Source organism: Lynx rufus, unplaced genomic scaffold (assembly GCF_022079265.1).
Source record: "Lynx rufus isolate CCGP_SWC_20201006 ecotype Redwood Valley unplaced genomic scaffold, mLynRuf1.p SCAF_2, whole genome shotgun sequence".
NCBI classification, from domain to species: Eukaryota; Metazoa; Chordata; class Mammalia; order Carnivora; family Felidae; genus Lynx; species Lynx rufus.
In genome coordinates, this window is record NW_025814834.1 from 44,993,144 (window position 1) to 45,019,024 (window position 25,881).

At 37.6% G+C, this 25,881-nt stretch overlaps 1 protein-coding gene across 1 annotated transcript in view; it reads right to left on the reverse strand.

Moving 5' to 3' along the window:
* Positions 1-25,848, reverse strand: part of PMS1 (PMS1 homolog 1, mismatch repair system component) — a 98,890-nt gene extending 73,042 nt beyond the window's left edge. The window contains exons 1-5 of the mRNA XM_047084289.1: positions 25,763-25,848; positions 24,628-24,742; positions 20,764-20,862; positions 18,108-18,259; positions 7,403-7,585 (exon numbers count right to left, since the gene is read on the reverse strand). Coding sequence (XP_046940245.1) covers positions 7,403-7,585; positions 18,108-18,239 — 315 coding nt within the window. The 5' untranslated portion in view covers positions 18,240-18,259; positions 20,764-20,862; positions 24,628-24,742; positions 25,763-25,848. The remainder of the gene's footprint in view (positions 1-7,402; positions 7,586-18,107; positions 18,260-20,763; positions 20,863-24,627; positions 24,743-25,762) is intronic.
* Positions 25,849-25,881: the final 33 nt, after the last annotated feature.

A 25,881-nucleotide genomic window follows, 5' to 3' on the forward strand; every position in this document is an offset into this window, starting at 1 on the left:
GACACTAATGAACTATGGCAGAATGAATCTAGTGGTGTCAAGGGAAGAACTAAAATTTATTTAAAGAATTTTAAAAGGAGAAGTTTATTTTAAAAGGTAAAGTTTTAAGAGTTCTCAGAGAACCTTACAGATTATATTGGCTATCAGTTATGAAAAACTGTCTTTTTGGTCTAGTTACTGAGTTTCAAAAATTATATAATACTAATACAAAGTTAAAATTCACAGAATTCATAAAAGCATCTAAACTTTAGATAAGCATAAGTTTTCTCAATGTTTTAGATAAAACTCAATTAAAACTTTAGGATACATCCTGTCAATTCATGCAAAAAAACCTTTCTTGACAAAAATTCACTTAAGACAATTATGTTAAAGTTTGTTCTTGGGGCGCCTGGGTGGCGCAGTCGGTTGGGCGTCCGACTTCAGCCAGGTCACGATATCGCGGTCCGTGAGTTCGAGCCCCGCATCAGGCTCTGGGCTGATGGCTCAGAGCCTGGAGCCTGCTTCCAATTCTGTGTCTCCCTCTCTCTCTGCCCCTCCCCCGTTCATGCTCTGTCTCTCTCTGTCCCAAAAATAAATAAACGTTGAAAAAAAAAATGGAAAAAAAAAAAAAAAAGTTTGTTCTTATTCGCAGTCGGTTAAGCGCCCGACTTCAGCCAGGTCACGATCTCGCAGTCCGGGAGTTCGAGCCTCGCGTCAGGCTCTGGGCTGATGGCTCGGAGCCTGGAGCCTGTTTCCGATTCTGTGTCTCCCTCTCTCTCTGCCCCTCCCCCATTCATGCTCTGTCTCTCTCTGTCCCAAAAATAAATATAAAAAAAAAAAGTTGAAAAAAAGTTTGTTCTTATTTTTTATTTTTATTTTTTGCTGATTTTTGGATGAATACCTTGGCACAGACACAGGAGTCTGAAAACTAAGGTAAATGGTCTTCATGATTCAGCTGAAATATCAATTTTGCCTGGATCACTGAAATGTCTTTCTTTCTGTGAGTGTGCCTGCCTATGCATAGTTGCACACTAATATAAGAGCTCTGACTTCATAACCTTCTCCCAGATACTTCACTGAGGGAGACTAGCAATAGGAAAATCTTGGCCCTGGCTTTTCTCCTTAGAGTTCTATTACCTGTGAGGAGGCTACACTTTAGAAAGCAGGATACCTACCCTACTCTTCAAAAGTTCCTGTGCCTATTTTAATTACAGCTCTGTCACCATGGCTCTAAAGAACATGAAAGGTACTCTATCTACACTGTGGAACAGGAGGCAGAAAACATCAAAATGATGCTAGCAGCTTCCTCCTACCTTTTTACAGCTATGGGGGCCCACAATTAAGGAAGTCCCAACCTTCATCTTTAAAACAGAATGACATAGCTTCTCATTCTGCCCCTTTTGAGCCATGGAGGTTTAATGAAATTTTAAAAAACAAACCCACACATGATGTCATCTCATCACAAAATTGTGTAAAATAAACTTGGTAGATCAGAGTAATACCCAGCACACTGTAACTAATTAAAAAATGGAGGAATGAATCCATAAACATTAGTGTTATACAAAGGATGGCTGGCACCTCTGTTAGTTCTTCGGAGGGATAAACAAGAGAAAATAATGAACTTAGGCTACAGAATAAAGACCTTTTGTGAGAAATAGAAGGAATTTATGTAGGAATGTCTGTTAAACTTTAGAAAGGATTTCCCAAAAATGTTGAGTTGTCTACATAAACTTTGAAAGGGTGAAATACTGCTTGTCAACAAGAAAATGAGCAAGTATGATGATATTATCAACTTTATGGTAAAGGTACATACTACTTTTCACATTCAAGTCCAGACTGAAAGTAACTTTCATTTGTATGGCACATGACCGTATTAAAGATACTTTAATATGTATTATTTCAATTGACTCTCAAATCATTATCCTCACACGACTCTCAGAAAAGTTAACCTGCTTTACGCCTTTGGCCAAGTCTCTTATGCAAACACTTGAGAATTAGGGTTCTGACTTTTCATTGAGTTTGTTTTGATTTTAAGAAAACAAAACTGTTCTGTATTTCTCCTAAAACTGAAGTGTAACTTAGCCTCCACTTAAAATCTGGTTCAAAAAATGTATAACTTTCTTAAACATTTCTCTGGAAAGGAAAAAGATCATTTTTTAATAAATATATAAAATATCTACCTAAAAAGAAATAAAATCTTTTATTATGTGTTTTATTATGTGATAAGAATATATACAAAGTCTTCACAAAAAATTTTATGAACAGCTCAAAACAGAATTTTCACTACCTCTAGCTCATTTTAGTCAGTATGCTTTTTAATCAGTACCAGGAATTTAACACTGAAGAAAACAAGTATCTCCAAATTATTGCTCTACAAACAACAATAAATTTCAAGATTTTAAAGAAAACCATATCAATTTGTGTCAGTAACTGATACATTCATCATGGATTTATCAAGCGTAATTACATTTTTAAATGCCAACAGGATACTCTGAAGGTATAAAAACAATGGTTTACTCCTTTGGACTGTTTAATTCTAAGACTGGAGGTCATTTTAAAATTGACAAATTAGGAAAACTGCCCATTCTTTTAAAGTGTGTCAATAAAGAATATAGAATAAGATATGTTTTAAATTCCTCCAATTTTGCTAAAAACCTACTTAATTTTCTTTTTGTAACTAAAATTATTAACATCTTTAATAAGAATACTTTCAACAATCAGAATTTTCGGTGATGGCCATTTAATAGTGTGACAAAACTATATTCCAGATACAAATTATCAATCTACTGAGCCTGAGATAATTTACATTTTTATGACTTTAAAATTGTCTGCATCAGTTAATCTGGCAGATAAAATAACCAAATCGCTAATTTTTATTATGTAACTATAATCTCTGTCCAAAGATTTTCAAAATATATTGGAGCCTTTAAAAATAAATATGCAACTTCTATACATAAAACTTCAATTCTTTCTGAGTGGTAAAGAATACTCATTACATTTAAAAAGTAAACTTTTTTCTCCAAAAAGCACTAATTAATAATTAATAACAATAAATCCTGAATAACAATTTTTTAAATCTAATTGACCTTAACAAGCATATATTACTTTCTGTATTTCTGAAATACTGTTCAGAATCCTTTCACGTAAGTTTCAACTTGACTACTCCTTGATACCATCTACTGAGCCTACCACTGCAGGCCTGGATATATTTATTATTTTATTATGAGGTAATTTTAAACTAATAGATACCTCTCTAACCATGCTAGTAAGACAGAAGCATGACCTACTGTGGAAAATTCAGTACTGGGAGACATGATATTGGAAATGAATTCTTGGCTTTGCCATGGACACATTATATGTCCCTAAATAGGTCACAATTTTCATATTCCATTTACTGCACTGTGCACAGTTCTTGTAAAGTGAACTACTTAGCAAAGCACCCTGCAAACAACACACAATGAAACAGTAACTGACAGATTATTAGACTATATTTTGAAGTTGGAGTAAGAAGACCTAGCATTTGGCTACATAAGACCTCAGTTTCCTTATCAATAATATGAGAAGACAGATCCATAGAAGACCTACATTTTAGGGTGGCTACTCATGAAGCAGACTGAGACGGAGACTAGTGAGCAGGAAGTTCACTGGGGGTGCTCCAGAGATGATCACCTGTGAGGGCAGGACAGAAAAAGAAGTGGGGCTCTGTAGTCACAAACAAGGACTTGGCTGACCCTGATGGGAGTTGGGGGGGGGGTAGCCACTCTGGACCAGAGATAGCATGGCAGAGTTGTTCTAAATTGGAATAGAATCTTTATAACCCCTCATTAGTCAGTCACTGGATGCAGGTTGCCCTGCACAATATGGGTAAGTTACTGCTGTACAAATGAGGTAAGGGCAATCGCCAGAGAGAGACACAGCTTTGAGCATTCAGTTACCAATGCTTGGCAGCTAGAGGGGTGAGTTTTCAGTCCTGTCATGGGGGATCTGCCAGTGAACCAGAGGCCACTACTACTACCAAGATCCCTTCCGGTTCTAGATTTTTTGGTGATGCTTTGGCTTTCAGAAACAAGCTCAAATCATCATCAAAACATCTGTGACAAAATAATATACACTGTAAGATTTCATTTAGATCAAGTTCAAGAACAAGTAGAACTAATCTATGTTGACAGAGGTCATAACAACTATTACCTCTGAGAAATACTAACTGGGACAGGGAATGAGAGAACCTTCAGGGGTGCTGATTATAGTATATATCTCGCCCTGGAGTATGTAAAATACACACACACATACCTATGTGAGGGTTTCCCAAAGATTTACAAGAAAAGAGATTTACATAAAATGCTGTTAATATTCTATAAAATAAACACCTGACATTACAATGTGTAAACTGAATATAATTTTTAAAAAGTTTACAGTTTTAGGTTATGCTGATAGTTGGACAATTCCTTTACTTCTCTTGTAATTTTGGTATACAAATTACTTCAAGTATTTATACTCAAGGCATTAAAATGCATCAAAAATGAAACAAAAGACAAAATGACAAACTTGAATATCAAGTGGGCCTAAGTCATCAAAAAAAAGAAACAAAACAGAGAACACCACTGGACACAGACTTGCAAAACTGCCATTTAAAATCAGAACTACAGTAAAGATTTGAGTAAATCATATGGCTTATTACCATGTATTTTAAAAGACTAAGTATAGTGCTGCCACCTAGTAGACAAAGCTGATAATAACCAATTTCAGTTCTAAAAAGTTATATATATCTTATAGGAAATACAGAAATGCCTTTTTTTTTTCTGTTTATTCATTTGTGGGTTTTTTTATCCCTTAGATTCCACCTCTGAGTGAAAGGAGATAATGGCTTTCGATTATGGAATGATTAAGTCATGGGGAATAAAAGGCACAGCATAAGGAATATAGTCAATGATACTGTAATAGCGATATATTAAGACATGTTAGCTCTAGTTGTAGTGAAGACAACATGATTTATAAACTTGTCAAAACACTATGCTGCATACCCGAAACTAATGTCATCAGCTATACTCAAATAAAAAAATCAATTAATTTTTAAAAACCCAGAAAAGCTGTATATTATTCAACAATACTCTGCCAAAATATACCTTAAAGACTACCACGTTTGGACAACAGCTAAAAAATCAAATAATTATGTTTTCAAATAAATTGTATGATTTCTAAAATAGCTACCAAAAGCTCAACAATAGTATGTGCTAGTACTGGGAGTTTGAGAGGTTCCCCGATACAAATCTGACCCCATTCTAGAAACAAACACTTTCTACAAGATCCCAGGGCTATAGGTTCCCAGATACAGTCTCTAGGGAGGAAGAAGGGCAATGTCCAGTTAGTTGTACCCTCTAGTTGCTCTTCCCTAAAATATATTTGGAGACTCAGTGAACTTAAAGTGTTTTGGATAAAGGTTTTAAGCAGAATGCACGTAAGGAAGGACAAGGCCTTTTCTCCTCTACCAATGTGTGAACATCTAGATTCTAACACACAAGGGCCCCTAGTCTTACCCCTAGTACTAGAAGAGTAAACTCTCCCACTTTAAACTCTACCTTGTCCTCTACCCACAATTTTTCTTTGTTAGTTAGGTATCACTTTACAGAGCCCCAAAGTCAAAGAGAAAAGTAGATACTGTGCTGGGACTCTTCATAAAAAAATGGAGAAAATCTACACTATGCCAGCACTCTAAGGGCAGAAGGAAAAAGGGAAGACCACAATAAGCATGGAGATTATATGACTGCCAGGGAGATGAGGCTGGCTACCTAACAGATGCCCAAAGAATGGATGACAAAAGAGCAACATTATCTCATATACATGACACTTTTCTGGGACAAGAGGTACAAAGTCCTATCATTTAATTGTACCTGAGCATTCTCACCCAAATAGAGTCTACAAGCCAAAGCACAAATGGAGGGATACACAGCCAGTGAGCACACATGGGAAACATACCATCACACTATAAAACAGAGCCTGACATACAGAGTAACAGTAGAGCACAAAGAACCTAGTACAGAGTAGTGTGATCAAATGTAAGTGAGACACATGGAAATGAACAGATCAAAGTTTTAGATAGGCTTTGCCACAAACTAGTTATGAAATCTAGTGCAGAGGCAGAGAAGTATAAATGGTACTACGCAAACAAGTTGCTCAGGCACTGAAATGAGGGGTTACCAACATTGAAAGCACCTAACCAGGATCAGGAGAGCAAAGTTCTGGGATCCAGTCTGCCTCTGATTAGCTAGGGTTTAGAACAAGTCAATTCACATCTCTAGAATCAATCTATCTGTATTTACTAGAGAGGTATTTCCAGAGTGGGTTCCACAGTACAATAACAACAAAACAGTGAAATGCTTACCAATAAAAGGATTTCATAGTCAAGTACGCATAGGGAAATGTAACTACTATAAAGCCACCACTCTTAGAGATTCACAATGAACTTTACTACAGTAAAATCTCTAAGAAGAGCTTATAATTAAGATAGCGGTTTAATTTTAATACATTTTTTCAAAGTCAATGGGTCATTAAAGTACTTTTTCTTTTTATAAACATTAACATTGTAGCACTTCCTGGGTGGCTCAGTCCGTTAAGCGTCTGACTCTGGATTTCAGCTCAGGTCACGATCTCACAGTTAGTGAATTCGAGCCCTGCTTAGGATTCTCTCTCTGCCCCTCGTCTACTCGCACATGTGCTCTCTCTCAAAATAAATAAACTTAAAACAAAATATTAACGTTGCAAAACACACTTTGCCTTTCCTCAAAAGATCAGACAGAATTACCATGATACAGCAATTCCACTTCTAGATTTTTACTCAAAAGAAGTGAAAGCAGGGACTTCAACAGACATTTGCACACCCACATTCACAGTAGCATTATTCACAATGGCCAAAAGGTGGAAATAACCCAAATGTCCATCAACAAATAAAAGGATAAACAAAAACATGATTTAAACATACCACAGAGGATCATTCAGCCTTAAGAAGGAATAAAATTCCAATACATGTTATAAGATGTAGAAGACATTTTGCTAAATGAAATAAGCCAGACACAAAAGGTTAAATATTATATGACTCCATTAGTCAAATTCATGGGGACAGAAAGTAGAATAGTGGTTACAAGGGATTGGAGGTGGAGAAGGATAATGGGGACTAACCATTAAATGGGCACAGAGTTTTAGTTTGGAGTGATGTCAAAGTTCTGGAAATGGATGGCAATGATGGCTACACATGCTTAAAATCACTGAACTGTACACTTAAAAATGGCTTAAATGGTAAATTTTATGTTATGTATATTCTACTACAATAAAAAAAAAACTACACTCTGCCAAATCCTGGGTTAGTTTTCTCTTAATGCTACCATTCTGAGTGTGAAATCACTAAAAAAGTCAATATAAATTACCTTACCTCAGCTACACAACAAATTGACCCCAATGCTTCTCCACGAAAACCGTAAGTTGTCAAATTTTCAAGATCTTCATGACTATTTATTTTTGAAGTGTAGTATTTCATTGCCATTACAGGTGCATCAGTGGCCTTGATACCCTCACCATTGTCTCGCACCTCAATTTTATCAAATCCATAGTTCTCCTATAAAGTTAAAGGATACTTTTAGTACATACAGTAAACTGTTGTCACAGAAACAGAAAGCAACATAAGAGAAACAGTTGTGTCATTTATTTACCTTTTGTGGAATCTTAATATTAAGAAAGTAAGAGTTCAAATTGTTAACTCTATCAATTCCTAACTATGGTACAATGGGGAAGCCCCTTGTTTTCCCTGAACTCAGATTCAATTGTAAAATAAAGAAGTCAGTCTAATTGTAAAATAAAGAAGTCAGTTACCTTGAAGTATTTTAGCACCATTGGATGTCTGTGTTTAAATTTACATTTAAACTTGACTAAGAAAATTTTACTAAATTATATATGCTTTTGCATATATAATCTCTCAAAAAAACAAAACTGAATACTATCACCTTCAAAAACAGCAGCTGATTCTACCCACCAAGAGTCTAGCAATTATCCTTATTCAGCCTTTTAATACTTTTCAATACTTTCTCCCTTTAACTATTTACTGCTTTCATAAGAATTTTAAATATTTAGTGTAACTTCCTAAAGTTCTTTTTGCAAATAATCACTGAACAGAAAAAAGCTGAGAAAATACATTAAATTTGGCAATCTCTGTGAGTTCTTTACTTGAAAAATGAGGAAAAAAAACCCAACTCAATTCATAGCTTAGTATTTGTAGGCTAATACTAAAAGTATGCATACATAACAAAAACAAAATCTAGGGACACCTGAGTGGCTCAGCTGGTTAAGTGTATGACTCTTGATCTCAGCTCAGGTCATGATCTCAGTTTGCAAGTTCGAGCCCCATGATGCGGCTGGGGATTCTGTCTCTCTCCCTTTCTCTGCCCCCCCCACCCCCCTCTCAAAATAAATTAAAATAAACATTTAAAAAAGGTTCAAAAACAAAATCTAAATCCCTATAGAGATCTTCCTGCAATTACAATCACTCGAGTATTTTAAAATAATACAGTTTTTTAATAACCTGAATTTAAGTAATACTGTGTAAGTACTTTCTAGGTAAATTACATATGTAAGGTGTTGGAGGGAGACCCTTAAGAATTAGTTCCTCATCTCTCTCAATCCACAATTAACATCCTAGAAACAGTTTGGCTGCTTCATTTTATAGAAAAATCATTAACTACAGAAAACTAATCTTGCAATACAAATACAACTCCAGACATGTGAGTAAAATAATACAAAGATCTGTTTAAATTTTTAAAATAAGATCAACTTTAACTAATTATGAAAACATTCCTAGTCAGGATAGTTATTATTGTATGAAATCATAATAAAACAAGTCTTATCATGTACAGCAACACAGTCATTTATTTTCAAACTCTACAAAGCAGAAACTGGTAAATATCAAGATACTAAAATATACAGCCAGATAAAAATGTGTACTTTACTTTTATCAGAAGACTTCTGTGGGCTGCCTAACACTATTTTTAAAAACGTGCTTTTCTTCCAGAGAGCTTTAAGAACAAAGTATGTCTGCCTAAGATTCAGGAGTGAAATATGTCAAATATAATTATCTAATCCTATTTATTATCAATTGTATTCTAATCAGAATCAGTCACTATAGTATACAAAATACCTTAAAAAACATAAATTGCCTTTCTTTGGGTTTAATAAATATTTTCCATGTTTATAAAGGTTACAATACGTTGACCCTTGAACACAAGAATTAGGGGTGCTGACTCCCACGTTGTCAAAAATCCATGTATAATTTTTGACTTCTCAAGAACTTAATAGCCTATTTTTTTTTAATTTTTAATTCTAGCAGAGTTAACATAGCATTATATGTTCAAGTGTACAATACAGTGATTCAATACTTTCATCTATTACTTGGTGCTCATCAAGACAAGTGTGCTGTTAATCCCCTTCACCTATTTCATCATAGGGTAGTTCTATTTTTAACTTTTTGATGAACCTCAATATTGTTTTCCACAGTGCCTGCACCAGTTTGCATTCCCACCAAGAGTGCAAGAGGGTTCCTTTTTCTCCACACCTTCAACACTTTGTTTCTTGTGTTGGTGATTTTAGCCATTCTAACAGGTGTGAGGTGATCTCTCATTGCAGTTTTGATTTGCGTTTCTCTGATGATGCTGAACATCATTTCATGTTTGTCAGTCATCTGTACTTCTTTGGAAAAATGTTCATGTATTCTATTTTTTAATTGGATTATTTGGGGTTTTGGTGTTGAGTTGTAGCAGTTCTCTATACATTTTGGATATGCCATTTGCAAATATCTTCACCCATTTGGTGGGTTGCCTTCTAGTTTTATTGTTTTCTTTGCTGTGCAGAAGCTTTTTATTGTGATGTTGTGCTAATAGCTTATTTTTGCTTTTACTTCACTGGTCTGATAAGACCTATCTAGAAAAATGTTACAGCCAAAGTCTGAGAAATTATGTCTGACTTTGTGTGCTCTTACAAGAGTTTATGGTTTCAGGTCTCACATTTAGATCTTTAATCCATTTTGAATTTGTGTGTATGGTTTAAGAAAGTGGTGCAGTTTCTTTTGCATATAGCTGTCCAGTTTTCCCAGAACTATTTATTGAAGAGACTGTCTTTTTCCCATTGCATTTTTCTTGCTTCCTTTGTGGAAGATTAATTGACCATAAAATTATGGGTTTACTTCTGGGTTTTCTGTTTTATTGATCTATGTGTCTATTTTTGTACTGGTACCATAGTGTTTTGATTACTACAGCTTTGTAATATAACTTGGAAGTTTGGGATTGTGATCCTTCCAGTTTTGTATTTCTTTTTCAAGACTGCTTTGGCTATTCAGGGTCTTTGTGATTCCATACAAATTTTAGGACTGTTTATTCCCGTTCTGTGAAAAATGGTGTTGTTATTTTGATGGGGATTGTATTAAATTTGTAGATTGCTTTGGGTAGCATGAACATTTTAACATTTGTTCTCCTAACCCATAAACATGGAATGTCTCTCCACTTCTTCATGTCTTCAATTTCTTCCAACAGAGTTTACAGTTTTCAGAGTATAGATCTTTCACTTCCTTGGTTAGCTTTATTCTTAGGTACCTTATTATTTTAGGTGCAGTTGTAGATGGGATTTTTTGAAATTTCTCTTTCTGCTACTTCATTATTAGTATACAGAAGTGAAACAGATCTGTATGTTGATTTTGTATTGTGTGACTTTACTGAATTCATTTACGGTAGTTCTAGTTCTAGCAGTTTTTGGAGGAGTCTTTAGGGTTTTTAAAATTTTTTTTTTTTCAACATTTATTTTTGGGACAGAGAGAGACAGAGCATGAACGGGGGAGGGGCAGAGAGAGAGGGAGACACAGAATCGGAAACAGGCTCCAGGCTCTGAGCCATCAGCCCAGAGCCCGACGCGGGGCTCGAACCCACGGACCGCGAGATCGTGACCTGGCTGAAGTCGGACGCTTAACTGACTGCGCCACCCAGGCGCCCCGGGTTTTTAAAATATAGTATCATGTCATCTGCAAATTGTGAAAGTTTTATTTCCTCTTTACCAATTTGGATGCCTTTTATTATTTTCTGTTGTCTGACTACCTATTGTCTGATACCTAGGACTTCCAGCAACATGTGAATAAAGGTGGTGAGAGTGGACATCCTTGTCTTGCTCCTGACCTTAGGGGAAAAGCTCTCAGTTCTTCTCCATTATTATGTCAGTGGTATTATATTGAGTTATGTTCTGTCTAAACCTACTCTAGTGATGGTTTGTTGTTGTTGTTGAAGGCTTTTATCATGAATGGATATTGTATTTTGTCAAATACTTTTCCTGCACCTATTGAAATAATACGGTTTTTATCCTCTCATTGATTTATCACATTGACTGATTCTCAAATATTGAAAAACCCTTGCAACCCAAGAATAAATCCCACTTGATCATGGTGAATAAATTTTTTAAATGTTGCCCCTCCCCTGCTCATACTCTCGGTCTCAAAAATAAATAAAACATTAAAAAAAATAAAAATAAAAAAGGGGGGGTGCGCCTGGGTGGCTCAGTTGGTTGGGCTTCCAACTTTGGCTCAGGTTATGATCTCGCGGTTTGTGAGTTCAAGCCCCGTGTTGGACTGTGTGCTGACGGCTCAGAGCCTGGAGCCTGCTTCAGATTCTGTGTCTCCTCTCTCTCTGCCCCTCCCCTGCTCATGCTCTGTCTCTCTCTGTCTCAAAAATAAATAAAACATTAAAAAAAAATTTTTTTTATGTTTTATTTATTCTTGAGGTCAGGGAAGGGGCAGAGAGGGACAGAGGATCCAAAGTGGGCTCTGTGCTGACAGCAGATAGCCTGATGTGGTGCTTGAACTCACAAAGTGGAGATCATGACCTGAGCTGAAGTCAGATGCTTAAGCAACTGAACTACCCAGGCATCTCCCATGGTGAATGATGTTTTTAAATGTACTGTTGGATTCTCTTTGCTAATATTTTGTTGAGGATTTTGGCATCTATGTTCATCAGAGATTTTGGCTTGCAGTTCTCTTTAATTGTGATGTCTTTATCTGGCTTTGGTGACGGGGTAATGCTGACCTCATACAATAAATTTGGAAGTTTTCCTTCCTCTATTTTTGTGGAATAGTTTGAGAGTAGGTATTAACTCCTAAAATGTTTAGAAGAATTCCCCTGTAAAGCCAGTTCATTTGCAATTTTTGTCTGTTGGGAGTTTTTTGATTACTGATTCAATTTCACTGCTGGTAATCAGTCTATTCAAATTTTTTATATCTTCCTTTTTGCAGTTTTTGGTAGTTCATAAATTTCTAGGAATTTATGTTTCTTCTAGGTTCTACAATTTGTTGGCATATACTTTTTCATAATATTCTAATTGTATTTCTGTGGTGTTGGTTATTTCTCATTTGTGATTTTATTTTTTTTTTCTTTTTTGATGAGTCTAACTAGAGGCTTACCAATCTTTTTGATCCTTTCTAAAAACCAGCTCCTAAACTGACATTTTATTACTTTTTTAGTTTGTGTCATTTATTTCTGCTCTAATCTTTACATCTCCTTTCTTCTACTCATTTTGGGTTTTGTTTGTTCTTTTTCTAGCTCCTTTAGGTATACGGTTAGGTTGTTTGAAATTTTTCTTGCTTCTTGAGGTAAGCCTGTATTGCTGTAAACTTCCATCTTAGATCCACTTTTGCTGCATCCCAAAAATTTTAGACTGTTGCATTTTCATTTGTCTCCATGTTTTTTTTTCTTTCTTTTTTTTTTTTTTTTAATTTCTTTGATTTCTTGGCTGACCTATTCATTGTTTGGTAGCATGTTATTTAACTTCTATGTATTTGTGCTCTTTCCAGATTCTTTGTGGTTATTTGGTTTCATTATGGTCAGAAAAGATGCATGGTATGACTTTGTTCTTTCTGAATGTTGACACTTGTCTTGTGGCCTAATATGTGATCCATTCTGGAGAATGTGTGATGAGCACTTGAAAAGAAGTGTATTCTGCTGTTTTAGGATGGAATATGAAAAGAAAGTCTATTCTGCTGTTTTAGAATGGACTGTCCTAAATATATCTGTTAAATCCATTTGGTCCAGTGTGTCATTCAAAGCTACTGTTTCCCTGTTGATTTTCCTAGATTATCTGTCCACTGATGTAAGTGAAGTGTTAAAGTCCTCTATGTTATTTTATTACTATCAATTAGTTCCTGTTTCTTTTTAACTATTTTACTCATTTAAGTGCTACGTTGGGTGCATAAATATTTACAGTTGTTACATCTTCTTGCTGGATTGTCCTCTTTACAATTATAGAGTGCCCTTGTCTCTTGTTACTGTCTTGGTTTTAAAGTCTATTTTGTCCGACATAAATCATTGCTACCCCTGCTTTCTTTTGACATCATATACATGAAATATGTTTCTCCATCCCCCACTTCCAATCTGCAGATGTTTTTAGGTCTGAAAGGAGTCTCTTGTTGGCAGAAAATAGACTGGTCTTGGGTTTTTATCAATTCCATCACCCTACATCTTTTGATTTGAACATTTAGTCCATTTACATTCAAAGTAATTATTGATATTTATTGCCATTTTGTTACTTGTTTTGTGGCTGTTTTTGTAGTCCTCTGATACTTTCTTCTCTTGCTCTCTTTCAAGGTTTGCTGGCTTTCTTTAAAATTATATACCTGGATTCTTTTCTCTTTATTTTTTGCATTTTTATTACTGGCTTTTTGGGTTTTTGCATATAGCAGTCTATATTAAGCTGATTGATGGTCACTTAAGTCTGAACCATTTCTTCTCTCTCCAAATGTTTTAGGTATATGGTGTCATATTTTACATCCTTTTGTGAATCTCTTGACTTTTATTTTATTTTTATTTAAATGTTTATTTATTTTTGAAAGACAGACAGAATGCGAGTGGGGGTGGGGCAGAGAGGCAGAGAGACACAGAATCTAAAGCAGGCTCCAGGCTCTGAGCTGTCAGCGCAGAGCCCCATGTGGAGCTCAAGCTCACAAGCTGTGAGATCATGACGTAAGCTGAAGTCAGCTGCCCAACTGGCTGAGCCACCCAGGTGCCCCACTCTTGACCAATTTTTAAAGAGATACTATTTTTACTGCTTTAGTGCTTCTCACTTTTTTTACTCCTACTTTTGCTCTTCCCTTTCCACTCAAAGACTCCCCTTTAACATTTCTTTTTTTTATTAAAAAAAATTTTTTTTAACGTTTATTTATTTTTGAGACAGAGAGAGACAGAGCATGAACAGGGGAGGGTCAGAGAGAGGGAGACACAGAATCTGAAACAGGCTCCAGGCTCTGAGCTGTCAGCACAGGGGCCCGATGCGGGGCTCGAACTCATGGACCGTGAGATCGTGACCTGAGCCAAAGTCGGCCGCTCAACCGACTGAGCCACCCAGGTGCCCCATCCCCTTTAACATTTCTTATAGGAGGGTTGGTTTAGTGGTCATGAATTCCTTTTTCTCTCTCCTATTCTGAATGGGGAAACTCTCTCTCTCCTGTTCTGAATGACTGCCTTGATGAATAGAGTACTCTTGGCTGTAGGTTTTTTCCTTTCAGCACTTTGACTATATCATGCCACTCCCTTCTGGCCTGCCAAGTTTCTACTGACAAACCTGCTGATAGCCTTATGGGGTTTCCCTTATATGGAACTGGCTTCTCTTACTGCTTTTAAAATTCTCTATCACTACTTTTTGCCATTTTAATTACTATATGTCTTTATGTATGCCTCCTTGGGTTGATTTTGTTGAGGGATCTCTGTGCCTCCTGCATCTGGACCTCTGTTTCCTTTCCCAGATTAAGGACATTTTCAGCTATTATTTCTTCAAATATATTTTCTTCCCCCTTTTCTCTTCTTCTGGGATCCCTATAGTACAAATATTATGCTTGATGGAGTCACTGACTTCTCTAAGTCCATTCTCATTTTGAATAATTTTTTCTCTCACCGTTTGGCTTGATTACTTTCTAAGATTCTGTGCTCCAGGTTGCTAATTTGCTCTTCTGCACCCTCTAGCCTGCTATTATTCGATCTATTGTTTCTTAAATTTCATTTACTGTGTTATTTATAGCTTGTTCTTTTTTTCTCTCTTTGTTAAGGACCTCACTGATGTCCTCCACTCAAGTTCAGTATCTTTATGATCATTACTTTAAATTCTCTATCAGGCATATTACTTGTATCTGTTTCTCCTAGGTTTCTTGCTGTGGTTTGGCCTTGCTCTTTCATTTGGTACATATATCCGGTCTCTTCATTGTGTCTAGCTCTCTGTGTCTGTTTCTGTGTGTTAGGAAAGTCAACCACAGTGCAGTGTCCCCTATTCACCAGAACGTGTCACTTCAGGAGTGTCTCCTATGTGTGTTGGGCCTGCTGTTGTATCCTGGCTGCTTTTTCCTTTGTTGCAGTACCCTGCAGAGATTCTCCTTGACTGTTGTGGGCACTATTTGGTCCCTGGCTGCCGTGGGGCACACAGTTTTAACAAGATGAGTGCTGGTCTGCTTGCAAAATGAGACCTGCTGCCGCTGCTAGACTGAAGCCCCACATAGTGCATAGGTTGGAAGATACAGTGTTGGGAAGGTTTGCACTGGTCTTCTGGGAGAGGGCACTCAAAATGTCAGAACTGAGGCATATGTGACTGGGAAGTGTGGATCTGCTGAAGTGCAGTGTTGGGGCAGGGACCATGGGGTAAGCAAGTTAGGTAGTGTCAGTGCCACGCTGGTTCTCACATGTGGCCATGTGTTTGCACTGGGGCATATGGGAGAGAAATGGTATCTGCCCATTCCTTTTTTCCGGGAGGAGACCCACAGTGATCCCTGCTGTCCGGGACATGCTCTGAAATGAGTAAACTACTCTCCCCCCCATTTTCAAACTGCTGTTTCTATGCTGTAACTCCAAGGGCTGTTGGTTGTGCTCTCTTTAAGGGCAGGGACTCCACTTCCTATTGTTATCCAGGCTCTCCCAGAATGTGGCTTTTTAAAATTCCATGCTTTAGGTCCTGCTGGCTTTAAGAATTCATGGAATTCGGCCCCTCTGGTTTTCAAAGCCACATATTTGGGGCTTCAACTTCCCCATGCAGGTTGCCTAGTGCAATATAGTCTATTTCTCCTCCCTCTTCATATCTGCAGTTCTCTCCCCTCCACGGAGCACTCCCCACCACGTCTCTGCTCTTCCTACCGTCTTTGATGTGGCCTCTTGTCTACCACTTCTCTTTAGCTGTGGAGTTTGTTTTGCCAGCCTTCAAGTCTGTTCCGGGTTATTTACACTGATGTGAGTGTTACCTAGTTGTATCTGTGGAACTAGGTGAGCTTAGGGTCCTCTTACTCCGCCACGTTCCCAGCCTCCTCTTAATAGCCTCATATTGACTAGCAGCTTCACCAATAACACAAAAAGTCAATTAACACACATTTTGTATGTTACATATAGTATATGCTATATATTCTTACAATAAAGTAAATTCAGAAAAAGACAATGTTATTAAAATCGTAAGGAAAAGGGGCGCCTGGGTGGCGCAGTCGGTTAAGCGTCCGACTTCAGCCAGGTCACGATATCGCGGTCCGTGAGTTCGAGCCCCGCGTCAGGCTCTGGGCTGATGGCTCGGAGCCTGGAGCCTGTTTCCGATTCTGTGTCTCCCTCTCTCTCTGCCCCTCCCCCGTTCATGCTCTGTCTCTCTCTGTCCCAAAAATAAATAAAAAACGTTGAAAAAAAATTTAAAAAAAAATCGTAAGGAAAAGAAAATATATTTGCAGTACTGTACTATATTTATCAAATAAAAAATCCACATCAAAGTGGACTCATGCAGTTCAAACCTGTGTTGTTCAAGGGCCAACTGTATATTGTTGAAAACAAATACAGGTTTGGGGCACCTGGATGGCTCAGTCGGTTGAGCGTCCAACTTCGGCTCAGGTCACGATCTCACAGTTTGTGAGTTCGAGCCCCACGTTGGGCTCTGTGCTGACAACTCAGAGCCTGGAGCCTGCTTTGGATTCTGTCTGTCTGTCTGTCTGTCTCTCTCTCTCTCTGCCCCTCCCCCACTAGTGCTCTGTCTCTCAAAAATAAATAAATGTAGAAAAAAAAATTAAAAAAAAAAACTTTAATACAGGTTTGAAATGGCTTATAACAGCAGTTCTCAGCATCAACTAGAAACTTGTTACAAATGTAATTCTAGGGCCCAGTAACTAAAGTATTCTGATGCACCCAAACATTATTAAAACCACTAGCATAGAGCAAAGATCTTGAATGGGTTTTAGAAAAGAAAGATCTGAACTGCAATCTGATTCACTACTTACTAATTATAGGACTTTGGGAAAGTTCTCAGAACCTTAATTACTTGTAAAACAGGTATAGTAGTAGATAATTCAGAGTTTTTATAAGGAGCAATTACAACTACATGTATATGTAGTGCACATACAAACTATAAAATATATATATACATATATATATGAAAAAAGGAAAGTCTTTGCTATAAAGATTTTTATCAGTATCATTTATGCTGTCATACTAACTGTAAATACCTGATAATTAGAAGATTATAAAAATGTATTCCTACATTCAAACAATTTATTCACCATTATGTACCAGGCACTGGCCAGGTATGAAGCACACAAAAAATGAAAAAATATATACCTTACCTCTATGAGCTAGTAGTTTATAATAAGGGAGATAGACATGCAAACTAATTGTAATAAATCAATATCGTAAGTCATATTAACTCATGATTTAATATATAGCACTTAAAATTTTTTAATGTGACAACTATGACACAACAAGGGAAATAGTTTTGAAATTAGGTTTGTGGAAAAGATAAAATGCAAATGAGCATAAAACAAGTAAATAACCAAGCATAACCAAAGAATAATAGTAGAAAATACGGACAAATTAGATTCATGTTTTTGGTGATGGAGTCCTAAAGAATAACTTTTCTTTTAAAATTTCCTTTAGTGTTACTGTAATATTGACTTAAGTTAAAATTTATTTTTAAGAATTTACTCTTAAGAAAGTAAAACATGCAATGTCCTAAGAATAATTCACTAATACGTAGAAAGAGAAAGATAACAGCTGTAAGGAGAACTCATCTGCCCAGCCCTTTTTTGCTTTAAAGGTATTTGGCTTTTCAGGGACACTCACCAGTTTAACATCTATGCTTGTGGCACCTGCATCCAAGGAGTTTTCAATGAGCTCTTTCACAACACTGACCACTGAAGTGATTATCTGAGAACTTGAAAGGAGGCGCACTGTTGCTGCAGGCAACTGTTTCATTCTAGCTTTTAGCAGCGTAGCTAAAGATAAAATGTAAGTTATAAAAATAAACATTATCAAACATTCCTAACAGATCTGATAGTAACAATAATTAATAGCAGCTCACATTTACTGAACTTCCCAGTATGCCAGATTCTATTTTAAGCACACAGTATTAAATCATTTATTTCTTACAATATTCTTTAAAATAGAAATCTCACCTCCATCTTACGAGACTGAGGCACAGAGAAGTTAGCTAGTATATCACACTATGGTAATAATTAAACAACAATAAGAAGAATTGTGCTATAATGCGTGTAGTATATGATCTACCAAGCTAGGAATGACCAGGTGGATCCTTGGGATGTGGATGACATCAGTCAGTCATAAGCCTTAATGGCATTCTCAAACATCATTAATCATCTATACATTATGATGAGTCCAATGCCTTTTTCAGTTACTGAGCTCTATTGCAATTAGGGTACTTAGACCCTAGCATTACCATTAATATAAACTACTCAGATCTCAGACATATCAGATAGCTATCTTCTATACTACCGTGCCTAAAACATCATTCCAATCATGGAGCTTCCCAAGACAAAGCTCCAATCTCTATGCTGGCATTCAAGGTCCTTTACATACAGTCGAACCTATATATCCAAAATCTCTTTGCCACTAAATGTTTTAGCTAAAAAAGCCTTTGTCTAGGGGCACCTGAGTGGCTCAGTTAGTTGAGTGCCTGACTCTTAATTTCAGCTCAGGTCATGATCACAGGCTCGTGAGATTGAGCCCCTTATCAAGGTCCACACTGAGCATGGAACCTGCTTGAGATTCTCTCTTCCCCACTCTGCCACTGTCCCCTACTTACTAAAAAAATTTTTAAATAAATTTAAAAAACCCTTTGTCTAATAAAACCCTTTCAAACAAAGAAACAAAAAAAAAAACCTCATATGGAAATCCCATATGTAAAGCATACAGGGAGTAAGGTTTGCATCTGCCTTAATGCTTAATTTCAGAAGAGATTTCAGGAAAAGAAAAAACACTAACTTGAAAGAGTGCAATTCTTCTATTGCAAGACCCAAAAATGGGAAAGAGGGGAACCCTAGGTACTTCTTTAATTTACCATGATTCACATGCTCACATGATTTGATACTATGGAATCTAAATCCAAACAAAAGCAATGCCAGCAATGCCAAACAAACTAAAAAGATACCCATTTAGGATCCTTTCTCAGGCAAATTAAAACATAAACAGCACAGTCATGTAACGAATAGGTAAACAAGAAATGGAGAGTAGCCACTAGAACAATTACATAGGAATTTAGGGGATGCGTTTATGGGAAGAGGCCAACATACTGAGTTCTGAGCAATATTAACTGATCACCGTTAATAAATAGAACTATATTATGCTTTGTACAAGGCAAATCTGATTAGCACAGCAGAAAAACATACCAGATTGGAGTCTTTAAAAAACGTGTTTGGAGGTTCATCTTTATTACATGTTAAGTGAAACAAATCACTTACCTTTCTGTATAAAATCAATTCATTACCTGTATCAATGGGGATAGTGTCTCACTGGTTTGTTGTGAGGATCAAATAAGCAAGCTATATGAAGTTTTCTGTAAATGACAAGGCTACAGAAAATGTACAGCATTGTGATATGGGGTCATTATGGAATGGAATGATGGGAATTTTTAATACTAACAATTAACTTCTAATTAAGCTGCATATTTGATTTAGTTTTGGGGTACATAGTTTTAGGGAGAGTGGCTTTGTAAACAACCATCTCTCAATTTTTTTTGTGGCTCTCAAGGGCTGGGAGGCTATTCTAGTCTGGAAAACAGTGTGGACAGTTAGGCCACTCCACTCTCATACCATTCAGACAAATTAGTGCTATCATAGCAAAAGGCACCCTCTGCACTCTACCCAAAGTTCTGACTGGACACAGGTCTGAGGATATAGAGCCGCACTATCCAACATGGTAGCCACTAGGCAAATGTGACTACTGAGCACTTGAAATGTGGCTACTCCAAATTAAGATATTCTAATACAATCTGGGTTTCAAACTCAATATAAAAAAACATATACAATATACACTTTTATTAAGTTCTTATATGGACCTTAAGATAAAATGATGTTCTGAATATACTGGCTTACCTCAGTATTAAAATTAACTTCATTTTTAAAATTTGTTTTAATATGATTATGAGAACATCTAAAATTATACATGGCATACATTATAGTTCTATTGGACAGAGACATACAGAGTAGTGGTTAACAGAGCAGGCTCTGTTATATCTGTTATAACGAAACAGAGCAGGTTTCGTTATATCCTAGCTCGTATGCTAATAAAATTAAAATCTAGAACTCAATCACCTAATCTATAGAAATGGAGAAGATAATAATATATGGTTTTGGTGAGAAGTAAATAAGATAATGAATACAACTTATTACAACGTTTCACATACACATTTTAAAGATCCCAGGATACTTGGACTACATTGAGTTCCTCCAAACACCTAAATGAATACCGTCCCTACCCTCACCTTCGAATCCTTACTTCCACAGAGGTTAATCCATGGCCTGGAATCAGGTCAGGCTTGGGTTCAAGAGGTCTTCTACTTTAGTTTGAGAATCCCAAGGATCTAAGAAAAACAAATCAAACTTTGGGGTATAACTTTAGCATCACCTCACCTTTTATTCTTTCTGGGCAATCTTATTAATCCTCAGCATCTTTGCCTCATTCTCTACAATCTGTCTTACCAAATTTACTATTTTTCTCCCCAAGTCCCTAATTTCATCCCAATCTTCCAGTTTACTGAGGTCAAGGCAGACCACAGCATGCACTCTTCTATCTTCACACACATCTTACCTCCTCCACCCCACTATGTCCTCTGGTTTCTTAAAAATGTTTACACCTTTGCCCATACTCTACTTCCCTAACTCCCAAGTCAATGTCTCTTCTTCCTAAGAACTTTCATCTACTTTCTTTATCCAGTCCTCCCACAGGCATCTTGACCTTCAAAGCAAAAGCAAAAAAATTCTTCCCTCAACCCTGTTACCCCAATGATTATCTTGTTTCTTTATGATGCCAAACATCTAAATCTATAACCACAACAGAGATCTCTCTTCTCTTCCCACATTAAAACAGGCATTTTTTTTTCTTTAAGCTTATTTATTTTGAGGGGGAGAGAGAGAATGAGAGTGAGCAGGGGAGGAGCAGAGAGAGACAAAGAGGGAGAGAATCCTAAGCAGGCACCTCGCTGTCAGCACAGAGCCTAACATGGGGCTCAAACTCATGACCAGTGAGATCATGACCTGAGCCAAAATAAAAAGTCTGATGCTTAACTGACTGATACACCCAGGCACCCCCAAAACAGCCTTTTCTAATAATCAGTGTCAAAGTGACCTCAAGATAAGTACTTGTAAAACAGAATTTATCATCCTGCGCCCCTTCCCATGCCCTCTACTTCACTTTGCTGTTTCTCTTAGTAACACACTGTTCTTAGTGACTCAAGTCAAAAACCTCAATCTTCTTTTGCCATCAATCCCATTATTTGCATCTCTACTTCCTAGTGCGATCCTATCTATCAATCTAGACTCAGTTCCAAAGTCATTTGTAACATGGTCCCTTCTGATCACTCAACCAAGAATGATCCTTTCCTCCCCCTACATTCTTAAAGAACTTGGCTTGCATCACTCATGGGATGTTTATCACACCTGTCTTGACCTGTACAACTTCTGAATGCAGGTAATCATATATTATGTATTTCTGGATGCAGCACAGAACAATCATAGTACTTCACTCACAGCAAGCACTTGGAAGAATACTAATCAAGGGCCACAAAGAACAATTCTATCAGCAAGCCAATGTAAACATTAGGAAAAGTGTCCTCCTTCCTAGCAAGTCACACTCTATTTTAACTGGCTTCCATATCATCCCCTACCTCACCTGTATCTCCTAATCAGACTTTTTTCTGGACTGAAGGACTTTATTTCCAAGAACTTTCTAAATATCATCATTTAGATAACATGTCCCAAATTGACCTCAGACCTTCTCTAATTAACTATCTTCCCATAGACCTCATGAAGATAAAAAGCTTCTGCACAGCAAAGGAAACAATCAACAAAACTAAAAGGCAACCAATGGAATGGGAAAAGATATTTGCAAATGACCTATCGGACAAAGGGCTAGTATCCAAAATCTATAAAGAGCTCACCAAACTCCACACCTGAAAAACAAATAATCCAGTGAAGAAATGGGCAGAAAACATGAATAGACACTTCTCTAAAGAAGACACCCAGATGGCCAACAGGCACATGAAAAGATGCTCAACATCACTCCTCATCAGGGAAATACAAATCAAAACCACACTCAGGTATCACCTCACGCCAGTCAGAGTGGCTAAAATGAACAAATCAGGAGACTATAGATGCTGGCGAGGATGTGGAGAAACGGGAACCTCTTGCACTGTTGGTGGGAATGCAAATTGGTGCAGCCACTCTGGAAAACAGTGTGGAGGTTCCTCAAAAAATTAAAAATAGACCTACCCTATGACCCACCAATAGCACTGCTAGGAATTTACCCAAGGGATACAGGAGTACTGCTGCATAGGGGCACTTGTACCCCAATGTTTATAGCAGCACTCTCAACAACAGCCAAATTGTGGAAAAAGCCTAGGTGTCCATCAACTGATGAATGGATAAAGAAATTGTGGTTTATATACACAATGGAGTACTACGTGGCAATGAGAAAGAATGAAATATGGCCCTTTGTAGCAACGTGGATGAACTGGAGAGTGTGATGCTAAGTGAAATAAGCCATACAGAGAAAGACAGATACCATATGTTTCACTCTTATGTGGATCCTGAGAAACTTAACAGAAACCCATGGGGGAGGAGAAGGAGGAAAAAAAAAAGAGGTTAGCGTGGGAGAGATCCAAAGCATAAGAGACTCTTAAAGACTGAGAACAAACTGAGGGTTGGTGGGGGGTGGGAGGAAGGGGAGGGTAGGTGATGGGCATTGAAGAGGGCATCTTTTGGGATGAGCACTGGGTGTTGTATGGAAACAAATTTGACAATAAATTTCATATATTAAAAAAAAAAGTATCTTCCCATATTTGGTAATAAAAACAGCTACCATAAGCAATTTCATATAGATATGTATATATATGTATATATCTATATACATACACACACACACACACAATTCCCATTAGTCCTTACAACAACCCTATCATTCCTCTATTACAAATGAAATTTGAAAGTTTTATAAGAACAAGATCAGAAGATTCATGATCACAAAACTAGTCTGTGATGGATACACACCTGCATATCTTGGCATGTTTCACTCAAAGGCAATGCTCAGCTCATCCAGTCTCACATGGAAAAATTAAAAATCCTGAAATCATCCTAAAAATTCTACTTTTTCTATATTCTGCCACTCAGTCCTATCTATCCTACTACCTAAATATTTCTCATACTAGTCCTCTCTATACCTATGACCTCTGTTTAGCCCTTAAACATTTCTTTCCTAATGCACTGCAATAACCACCTTATTGATATTCTGCCTCAATCTCAACCAATGATAGGGTTCTTTCTATATTTAAATTTCATCATGTTGCTACCCTACTTAAAATTTTATAAAGAGTTCCAACTGCTGGGGCGCCTGGGTGGCTCAGTCGGTTGAGCATCCAACTTCGGCTTAGGTCATGATCTCCCAGCTCATGAGTTTGAGCCCTGAGTTGGGCTCTATGCTGACACCTCGGAGCCTGGAGCCTGCTTCGGATTCTGTCTCCCTCTCTCTCTCTGCCCCTAACCCACTCGCATTCTGTCTCCTTCAAAAATAAATAAACATTAAAAAAAAATTTTTTTTTAATTAAAAAAAAAAAAAAAAAGAGTTCCAACTGCTAACCAGGTAAAGTCCAAAATCCTTAACTGGACCTTTATCTTTCTAACCTCATCCCACTGTTCTACAAATGCACAGTAAGCCTGTCATACTGCACAACCTGTCTCTCTTAATGTGGTGGCACTCACTGGTTCCTTAGCTCACAAGGTTACCTTTCTATACGAATGACTTATAATCATCCTTCCAGATTTAGTTCAAGTATCACCTCCTCAAGGAAGCCCTTCTTAACCACTCCAACATCAACCCTCTCCCACTGAACAGATTAGGCATTTCTTTGTCTGTACTCCCATAGCACCTTTTCCTTAGAGCTAACGGAAACTCAGCATAGGCTATTCTAACCATTGTTTTTCTGTCTCTTCCTCCTGGCTCAGAGTTCTCTGAAGACAGAGATTTTATATTAACCTCATATCCTCAGCATAACCTGTTGAACACAGCCAGCATTCCACCGTATATATGCTAAATGACACATTCTGAAAAGTGAAAGAGTTGCAGTCAGGCTTACATCACAGCATAGAATGTGTGAAATTATCAGGAATCAGTCTTCCATATTTAATGGGAAGGAAATCAAACACTCCTGAAAGTACTTCCAGGAAAGTCATTTAAGGACAACAAAGTACCTAAAAAAGAAGCAGAGAACTTAATAGGCTTTAGGGAAACACAGTGAAATAATTTACTTTGAAAATATGATAAATGTAGGGCACCTGGGGTCTCAGTCAGTTTGTCCTCCAACTCTTGATTTCAGCTCTGATCATCTCACTGGATTGGGATCTGGCCAGCGTGGGGCTCTGCACTGAGCATGGAGCCTGCTTGGCATCTTCCTCTCTCGGCTCCCTTCCCCCGCCCCCCCCCCCCACTACAGCTCTCTCAAAAAAAATAAATACACATTTTTAAAAACAAGGAAAAACTAAAGTGGAAAAAGAACCATAATAAATATAACCCAATAGTTTCATAGAACCAATAGAAATGCAAGATACATACATAGCTATAACCAACCTTCTTTTACACTAATTTTGAAATATTACTGAAAGTTACTTCAGGAATACAAATCACAAACTTTGTGAACTGACGAGGTAATGAAATTCGCTGTCAGAGATGATTTCAAATAATCTTAACTTTTCCTCTCCATTCTCAAAGAAGATAAATTTTTGAAATTCACATTTCCTCAGCAGGTATTACAAGTGCCTGTCTTCAACGTGTGGATACATCCAGAATGACACCAGTAAAAACCATGGTTAAGTGAGAGTTTGCTTGCCTCAGCTGTAGGACGCCACAACATACAACCTAAACCACACTCACGAGTTACGGCTGTCCGGGGCTAAAATGTCTGCCTGGCAGGCAACTTTAAGTCCTGCACTCAGAAGGATCTGGGAAATGGGCTGCAACAAAGGCCTAAACACGGTTTGGTCAGGAATGGCCACACCAGACATCAGCGAGCCCAGACCTGCTCAAAGACCGCCCTCCACGCGTGCGCGCCCAAGAGCCTGGCTTCGGCCGCTTCCCGCCCCTCTGTTAGTGGAGGGGAGGAGGGCACACGGCGGCCAGTGGCGCTTGCACGCCGACCGGGACAAGTTGAGGAGAAGGGACTCCCGAGACTACGAGAAGATAAGAATGAATGCCCGTTAGGCACACAACACTACCTTCTTGCTCACGGGAGGCAGGCAATTACCATCCACCGTCGGACCTGACAGCGTCCCACAAGGTTCACGGGCCCAGCCTCGCGGATCTCGGACTCGCCCCCAGCGCGCGCGGCGGGGTG